The 9,443-nt window shown below is 37.1% G+C and overlaps 1 protein-coding gene across 1 annotated transcript; it reads right to left on the bottom strand.

The window, feature by feature from the left end:
• Window positions 1-655: 655 nt before the first annotated feature.
• On the bottom strand, window positions 656-2,661 carry LOC135219078 (uncharacterized). Its single transcript, XM_064255508.1, has 2 exons — window positions 2,556-2,661; window positions 656-1,320 (listed from the first exon to the last, which is right to left on the bottom strand). The coding sequence occupies exons 1-2, from the start codon at window positions 2,659-2,661 to the stop codon at window positions 656-658; spliced, it is 771 nt and encodes a 256-aa protein (XP_064111578.1).
• Between the last annotated feature and the right edge of the window lie 6,782 nt (window positions 2,662-9,443).

Here is a 9,443-nt window from a genome sequence, read left to right as displayed (position 1 = left end):
TTTTAATACCTATGCTGTTAATGTGTAACCCACTCTTTGCTAGGGAGTCTACTTCCTCATTTCCTTGGATTCCTATGTGACTTGGAATCCAGTTGAGAGTTATCTGTCTGTTTCTGATTTGGTGGATGTTGGCAATTGCCCATATACTTGTCAGGAGTTTGATATTTTCTTTTGCCTTGCCTTTTGTGATGGCTTGTATTGCTCCTTTTGAGTCGGTGTGGATAGTTGTGTTTCCTAGTTTGTGTTGAGTCTTCTAGCGCTTTAGCGATTGCTATGAGCTCAGTCTGTAGATTGGAGGCGTTATCTGAGAGCCTCCAGCTCCCTTTTAGTGATGTCGAGTAGGACTCCTGCTGCCGCTGCAGGAATGCTGAGGTCACTGATCCATCTGTAAAGTATTCATTTGTGGCTGTCGTTTTCCTTATTGAATCTTGTGCTGCTTGTTTCAGCTGTTGAAAGGTGCATGCTTCCTTGCTTGCCGGTAGGACTGTGTAGTTGATATTGAAGAGTTCTGGTTTCCAGGGTGCTGGTTCTACATACTCAGCAAGAGGAGAGTCTTCTCTGATGTCAGCAGCATGCTTTTGCATGCCTACTCTTCTCAGTGATTCTAAAAGGTTGCCAGCGTATGTCTTGGGTGGGTCTAGTTTCTTCGTGGAGATCAATGCACTTTTTGATCTCTCTTTTTAGTGACAGGTTCCCTTTCATTTTTTAAGGTTTTTAGCAGGATGGATGTGTTTTTCTGGTCTATTCTGTATGTCAGAGACTGTAGTTTTGTTTCATGTCTCAGAATGCATAAGTTAGTCCACATTGGAGCACCTGTGATGAGTCTCAGGGCATTGTTTTGAATTACTTCAAGGCACTTTTGCTCTGTGCTTGAGAGACTGGTGAGAACAGGTGCGGCATACTCAACCGTTGACCTTATTGTTTGTATAGAAGGTTCTGAGGGCGTGATATATGCTCCCTGTTGTAGAGAGGTGATCCTCCTCATGGCATTGTGTCTGCATTTGACTTTCTGCTTGAGTATTTTCAAGTCTTTGCGTGGGGAGAGTTGCTTGTTTATGTTAACTCCTAGGTACACAAAATTGTCTACCCATTCAATGGGTTCACCCATGAGCTCTATTTCATCTGGGTCTAGACTGTGTTTGATGGCCATTGCTTTTGTCTTAGCAGTGTTGATTTTTAGACCTAGGTCTTTGCATTTATTTTCAATTTGTATTATTGCACTCTGCATGTTCTGGTGAGATCTGTGTCTGTCTGTGCTGACTAGGCAGACATCATCTGCATAAATGAATATTTCAACTCCATTGGGTAGGGTGGTTGTGGCTAATTTTTACATTAAAACATTGAAAAGGAAGGAGCTGAGTATGCCTCCTTGAGGTGTTCCATTCTCCAGACTGAGAAAGTCCGAGCTTGCTCCTTGGAAGGTGAGTCTAGCCTGTCTGTTTTGCGTGTATCCTTTGGCCCATGCTAAAAGGTTGCCCTTTACCGCCTTGTCAGCCAAGGCTTCAAGGATGGCAGCTGCACTGGCTAGCTCATAAGCTTTTTCTAAGTCCAGAAAAACTACTATTGCTTTCCTTTCGTTGATTGTGGACATGACGTCTGCTAGGCATTCTTGTGTGCCTATGCCCTCTTTGTAGGCATATAGGCGATGGTGTAGAGGTCCTGTTTACCATTGCAGTCTGTTTAGCACCATTCTCTCTGCAGTCTTTTCTGTGCAACTGATGAGAGAGATGGGTCTGTAGGAGTTGGGTTCTTTGGGCTTGGGAATCGGCTGTGTATTTTGTTGGTCTCGGGGATTCTCTCGTGCGAGCGCCACAGTAGTGTGCCTGGGGATGAACGTCAGGAATTCCGTCTGTAGCAGGAATCGTATCATCCTGTGGGGGCTCCTGATTATCTGGCATCGTCTGGGGGTCGCTCGCTGCTCTCCGGGCGGCGGTGGGAAGGAGAAACGTTTCTTGAGTTATATTCAATGTTCAATGGTTTCTCCTTACCTATATGAAGGGCTTCTAGGAGGGGCAGACGTCGGGGATCTGTTGTCTGATCTATTATTATGATATTAGGGATAATATCATTTCTTTTTATCCGTTTGTTATGAGCAGTCCTGGCGTGGTTGAATACTGCTCCTTCTTGGGCGTGGCAGGAGATTCGCTTGGAGAAATGCATGGAGGTCATACCGACGTATTTGCCGAGGCATCCTCGGACGGGGCATGTGTAACGGTAGACCACACCCGTCTTCTTCAAGGGATCCTGCAGGGGCGCCGAAGGATTGTTTCTCATCACCAGGCTGCTCGTCTTCTTCGTTTTATAATATATATTATTTTAATATTTCTGTCTGGGTCGGCGGGGCTGACGTTTTCCTCGGTGATCTTTTTGAGGGCTTGTTCGTCCTCCTTGTACCTCCGGTGGAAGTGCCCCTTGTAGAAAAGCTTGATGGGCTCTGCAACGTCGGGGCGGGGTTCGTGGTGGTACCAGGCATCCATACTTTTCCTTTTTGACTCATCAACAGCACGATTGGTGTGTGTTGTCGCCGAGGACTTGGGCGGCGCGCTCCAACTTACTGTGTGTGTCATTCCAGGAGGACAGTGTGAGAGGGCCCTCCTGACGAAGCGCTGATGTGGAGCGCTTATACCTCTCAGGGCACTCACTCTCACCGTTCATGCACATTCCCATTGGTTCGTCGGCTTCGTGTACTCCCCGTGCTGAATCAGAATCTCGCTGTTCGACAAGGACGTCAAGGAAGGGGAGGCGGCGATCTTGGCGATGTTCAATCGTGAACGTGAGGCAGCTGTGGTCGTGGAATGCACGTCGCAGCTGCTCTATCTCATCCTGGGAGTCGGCGCAGACGAAGGTGTCATCAATGTAGCGCACGTACATCCTCGGCTTTCCTGGAAATCTGGGAAGACCTCTCTTCGACGGTACCCATATAGAAATTGGCGAAAAAGGACCCCAAGGGGAGATCCCATCGCCACGCCGTCGATTCTGGGTGAACATATATTGCGGTGATCAGCAAAAGGGGCCTTCTTAGTGCAGATTTCCAGCAGGGCATGAGCATGCCCTTCGCTGAGCCTGAGAAGCGAATTGTAAGGAAAATAGAACAAACAATATATCAACTAACTCGCTTAATTCTGCCATCCTTTTTTAACAGAATAATATAATAATAATAATAATAATAATAATAATAATAATAATAATAATAATAATAATAATAATAATAATAACAATAATAATAATAACTAATAATAATAATAATAATAATAATAATATAATAATAATAATAATAATAATAATAATAATAATAATGGCATAAATTATGAATATATAAAAGATAGAAATAAATATTAAAACTTATTAAAATTATGTATTTACAATTCTGAAAATTTTTCACATAATAATAATAATATTATATTGAAACATCTCAATGTTCTTTGTTTAGAGATATTTGCTGTTAGATTTAAGTCTTAACATAACATAACATAACACAACAACATAACATAGCATAATATAATATAGGAGAAGTAAAGGTTTTGGATAAATTAATTTATGCTTTCATGATATGTTTTAATTAATCAACTTTCCTATGCCTATAAACTAAGATAATTATAAGTTCAAAAATTCCGTTTAATCCTCAGCTCAGATACTATTTTTAATCGCATATAAAAAAATATATGAATACACTCGCTAACACATACGACACTTTCACTACAACTAATCCTATTCACCTATTCTGGGTGTGTTTTAAAAGAATCCGCACTTCTTGATAAAATTTCATTACTTTTGATAATCATAAAAATAAAAAAAATTCATATCATACTTTTGTTTATAAATGACTGACCTTGTTAGTAGTTACTCTATCTCTGGCATATGCTTTCTTATGTTTTTGGGTTACAATAATCCAGATATAATTGTTCTACACATAAAATTATCATCAACACTATTTCAGTCCTTAACTTTATATACAAAAATTACATCTCTTTGCCACCAGAAAATATTGAAGGTGGTTCATAAATTTATCCACCTTCTGTTTATGACTGTACTCACAGGCAAGGTTTATGGATTTCTCAAAATGAATGAAATGTTGAGATATTCTTCCCCAACAGAATTACTTGATTGCTAGGCTATAATTTTCCCAGACAGATTCGTTCGTGCGTGATTTGTGCAAAGTGATTTCGTATACACGATAAGGGACAAAGTTTGCCGTAATTTGATGTGAGAAAAGTTGAACGTCGACGGGCACAATAAGCTCGGAAACAGTCAGTAATTAAAGGAATAAAATATCAAGGTTGGGTGTCCATTTTTATACAGCGAGGAATTTTGTCAAAATATTCCGCATTATGACAGGTATAATGTCAAATTCAGATATTCATGGTTATGATGTTTCCTAACTCATCTCAGAACGAAGTTATTCCGGACCTACAGTAATTATATCTCTATCAAGGAGAAGAAAGGGACATCTATTGTACTAGTAGCCTATGTTATACTCAAACTACATAAATCCTGGATTATAGATTACACCATAGCCTACCTAGCGCATTCAATTATTTCTCTAGTACTGTTGAAAATGTTCAAATACAAAAATAAATACTTGGAAACAGATTACTTACTTTCCAGTAAACAAAACTAAAATGACAGAAAAAAATAAGGAAAACAAAGAACAAGATAAAAGTATGGATGCAGAGATACTCATTGATACTACATATGAGGCAATAAAGCGGCATACTTACGAAGAAATAAATTACGATATGACAACACAAAAGAAAATCCAGAAGAGGCTCTACCCAGATCTACACAATGACGGGAAAGAGGATACAACACAAAAAAAGAAAAAGTCTGCAACCTTTTGAAAAGAGGGAATGGAATGCAGATTTGGAGAAAGAATGTTACTACAAACATCCTAAGGTATGTCACAACTATGAAATATATGGTAAATGTGCATACCTAAATGGCTATTAGGATGATTGCAGAGATCTGCATCCAAAAATATGCAAAAACCTAAAAGAAGGAAAAGGATGTAAGGTTCGACAAAAAAATTTTGTTTAAATATATGCCACCCCTGTAAGCCATGAATTATAATCAAATAAATAATCAATCAAGTAATAAAATCCAAGATAATAAAGAAAAAAAATAAAGAGAGGAATAAAGAATATCAGGTAAAAGAAAAAAGCAAGCCATCAACGAGATATGTAGAGATGTCCACAAAAAATTTCAAAGCATCAGCTCCAAAATTCTACTCAAGAGATAATAACTGTATTTATTATGCAAGAGGTTATATTGCAGAAACGGTAGAAAATTGCAGATTCAGACACAAAATGAATATTTATGATGAAGGAAGATCAAATATTATGGAAAAGTTGGATTTTTTAATGTCAGAATTTTCTGGAAATGAAAAAAAGACAACATACCAGAACAGGAAAGAGACATGGGAAATCCTTATTACTACCAATATTAAATGAAGGAGAAAACACGCAAACCATCATAGTGATGAATGCGCAGGGTTTAGTTACGAGTAACTCAAAAAGAAAAATAGAGTACTTAGAAGAACTAACCCAAATTGAAAAGAAAATAGATATAATGAATATAAGTGAAACCTGGTATTCCCAAGAGACTGGGAATGATGATCAAATAAAAGGGTTCCAAAATTATAGATCAGATAGAAAAAATAGGAATCAAGGGGGAACCGCATTATATGGGAAAGACAAAAAACAAGTAAAAATATATGCGAAATATAGTAACTCAGAATGTGAACTAATAGCGGTAGAATTTGAATCTGAAAAATTAATGAACATAGTAATATAGAGACCTCCTAATACTAAAGAGTTTGACTTAATAATAGAAAAATTGGATGATATGTAGAAATGACAAGGACTGGACTATTCTCCTATCTGGAGACTTCAACTTTCCTTTCGGAGACTGGAAAGAACGAATAGGAGATTGTGGTTGTAATTATACATATAAAAAAGAGAGTAATAGTAGTGCAGAAGATAAGAGGCAATTCGAAAAGCTATTAGATATGCTACTAGAATACAACATTCAACAAATAAATCACCTGCCAACTAGAAAGGAAAATACATTAGACCTAGTATTTGTGAACGAGATGAATTATGTTAAAGAAATAATAGTTCATAATGCGAGTATTTCAGACCATAATGTCATAGAATTAACAGTCCATTCCAAAGCGAGTGAAAACAGAGATAAGCAAGAAATGAAAAAGAGGGAAGGATATGGAAAATACAACTTCTACAGTAAAAATATAAAATGGTCAGAAATAAACAAAGATTGGGATAACATTTTCGTAAGTGATGACATAAGGGTAAATACGGAGATATTATATAAAATATTAGAGAAAATTGTGGATAACTATATACCGAAGAAGAAAAGTAAACATCAGTCAGCATACAAGAGACAGAAGGGATCTTGTTCCAGAAAATCAGAAAGTGGAAAAAGATCTTGCAAAAGAAAAGAAAAAAATGCATGGAAAGTTATAGAACTAAAAAGTAAGATAGAAAATGCAGAACAAAAGATTATACAATCAATAGAAAATGAAAAATGGGACTTTTGAAGAAAAAACCCTAATAAATATCAAGAAAAACCCCAAACTATTATACTCATACATGAAAAAGATGAATAAAAGAAGAATAGAAATAGGCCCTCTAAGAATTGAAGGGAGATTAACGAATGAAAAAAAGGAAATTTGCAACATACTGGCAGAACGATATAAGAGAGAATTCAACCCTAGAATAGATAATGAAGATTATGATATAGAAGTAAGGGACGAAAATAGTGAATATTTAGCTGACATAGAAATTAATGAAGCTGATATTGTGCAGGCTATTAATGAAATTAAAAATGGAGCTGCAGCAGGGCCTGATGGAGTTCCTGCTATTTTGTTAAAGAAAGTAGTTCATTCTATCGCAAAGCCACTTGCAATATTATTAAGATAAGAGTAGATACAGGCAAGAACTTATGATGAGCACAAATTAGCATATATCACCCCTACTTTCAAAAGTGGATCAAGACTAGAGGCAAGTAATTATAGGCCTGTGAGTCTAACATCACATATTATGAAAGTGTATGAAAGGGTAATGAAGAAAAATATTATGAAATATTTAATAGAAAATAACTTGTTTAATATAGGACAACATGGTTTCGTACCCGGAAAAAGTACACAAACCCAACTGTTAGTCCACCATGAGAACATATTCAAAAATATGAAAAGCGGAAATGAAACAGATGTGGTTTATCTAGACTTTGCAAAAGCTTTTGACAAGGTAGACCTATATATTAGCGAAGAAAATAAGAAAACACAATATCGTGGATAAAGTAGGAAGATGGTTAAAAGAATTTTTACACAACAGAAAACGATAGTTTTTTGCAAACGATGAGAAATCGGATGAAGCCAAGGTAATATCCGGTGTGCCACAAGGTACGGTGTTAGCTGCAATAATGTTTGTTATTATGATTGAAGACATCGACAGTAATGTTAAGGATTCGGTAGTGAGTAGTTTCGCTGATGACACAAGAATAAGTAGAGAAATTACATGTGATGAAGATAGGAATGCTCTACAATGAGACCTTCCAACAAAGTATAGATTGGGCATGAGGTAAATAGGATGGTATTAACTCTGATAAATTTGAATCAATAAATTATGGAGTCAGAGAAGGAAAGCTATATGCAGTTAAAGACCTTGGTGTGATGATGAATAGGAACATGTTATGCAATGATCAAATAGCAATTCTGTTGGCAAAATGTAAAGTGCAAAAATGGGATGTTGTTACGGCACTTCAAAACAAGAAAAAGCTGAACACATGATTATGCTTTATAAAACATATATTCGTAGTCCACTTGAATATTGCAATATGATATGGTACCCCACTATCAAAAAGGATATTGCACAAATAGAGAGTGTAAAAGGTCCTTTACAGCTAGAATAGAAGAAGTTAAGACCTTGACTACTGGGAAAGACTACAGTCCTTAAAATTATATAGTCTAGAAAGGAAAAGAGAACGCTACATGATAATTCAGGCATGGAAACAGATAGAAGGAATAGCAGAAAACATCATGGAACTAAAACTATCAGAAAGAGCAAGCAGAGCTAGATTAATAGTGCCCAAAACTATACCAGGAAAAATAAGGAAAGCACACAGGACATTAATCCACTTCGTACCAGCATCGATAATGCAGCATCTATTCAATGCGTTGCCAGCTCATCTGAGGAATATATCAGGAGTGAGCGTAGATGTGTTTAAGAATAAGCTCGACAAATATCTAAACTGCATCCCAGACCATCCAAGATTGGAGGATGCAAAATATACCGGAAGATGTACTAGCAACTCTCTGGTAGACATTAGAGGTGCCTCACACTGAGGGACCTGGGGCAACCCCAACGAACTGTAAGGTCTGTAAGGTCTGTAAGGTAAGGTGCATGTACTCGATGTCCGCTTATAGGAGGAATTAAGTTTCTGAGGAACCTTGTAGCAATCAGCTTTTGGACAAAGCACACTTCAGACAATGGCTCAGTTTTTCAGTCTTTCAAATATTATTCCAGGATTAAGTTTATTAAGTTCTTTATTCACGTAACTTTCAATTATCTCTCATACACAAAATTAACTTGAAAATGAAGATAAAGAAGAAGAAAAAAAGAACTATCCAGGAATATTTATTTTTATTTAGAGTTAACTTCAGGTTAGAGGAAGTTTGGTCTTTTAAGAAGCAAGGAAGTCTGTAGCTACACCCACTTAAGTTGAGAACACTCTCAGCGTAAGATTTTTTGGGCTTTGGGTTTCTGTCCCTTACAGAAATAGACAAGTCGTGGTTGTTTAAGAAAATTTGTCTTTTGCATGTGGTAATGTGTTTCACAACGAGCGCATGATTACAAAACTTTCTCGTCTTACTCAGGAGATCATAAGTCTCCTCTTTTCTCCTCTTTTTTTTTATTATTTCTTTTAGTTCTTCCTGTTATTCAGTCTCTTCTCGTGCATTTTACAAAAGCTCCAGATTTAAGCGTCATTCAGTATCAAGAGCTTGTTCAAATACCCTATTGAGGCTGCACAAAACTGCCACAAACACTTTAGACTCAAGTGTCAATGAGGGAGACGTCCCAAGGCCATTTAACGGGACCTCAGGATGGCTGGTTTTCCTTTCACAGAAGCCAAAGACCATTAATGCTTCAGGCTTTATTTACCGAGAAGAAGAAGAAGAAGCAGAAGAAGAAGAAGAAGAAGAAGAAGAGGGAATAGGCCTATATTTGATCTAACCCTGATCCCCTTTTGTGTTTAGCTTTTTATGCGTTGTTGCTTTTACCGCAGCTTCCCTCAGTTGAATTCCATATGGGTAGGGTTTGTCCTCAAAATATTAATGATAATAATAATGATAACAATAATAAAACGAATGATAATGATAAAGACGATAATACCAATAAAAGTAGAATTTTAATGTTTTAAATCTTGAA

Source organism: Macrobrachium nipponense, chromosome 1 (assembly GCF_015104395.2).
Source record: "Macrobrachium nipponense isolate FS-2020 chromosome 1, ASM1510439v2, whole genome shotgun sequence".
NCBI lineage: Eukaryota > Metazoa > Arthropoda > Malacostraca > Decapoda > Palaemonidae > Macrobrachium > Macrobrachium nipponense.
The sequence above is the reverse complement of the archived record's forward strand: the minus strand, read 5'-3'. Positions and strand labels throughout refer to the sequence as shown.

What these genes read in the sequence shown, in the direction of transcription:
- LOC135219078 (XM_064255508.1), bottom strand. Translation starts at nt 2,661, where the DNA reads ATGTGCATGAACGGTGAGAGTGAGTGCCCTGAGAGGTATAAGCGCTCC. An exon ending in CTCCTGGAATGACACACACA is followed by an intron (nt 1,321 to 2,555) that starts GTAAGTTGGAGC and finishes TGTAAAAATTAG; the next exon opens with CCACAACCACCCTACCCAAT.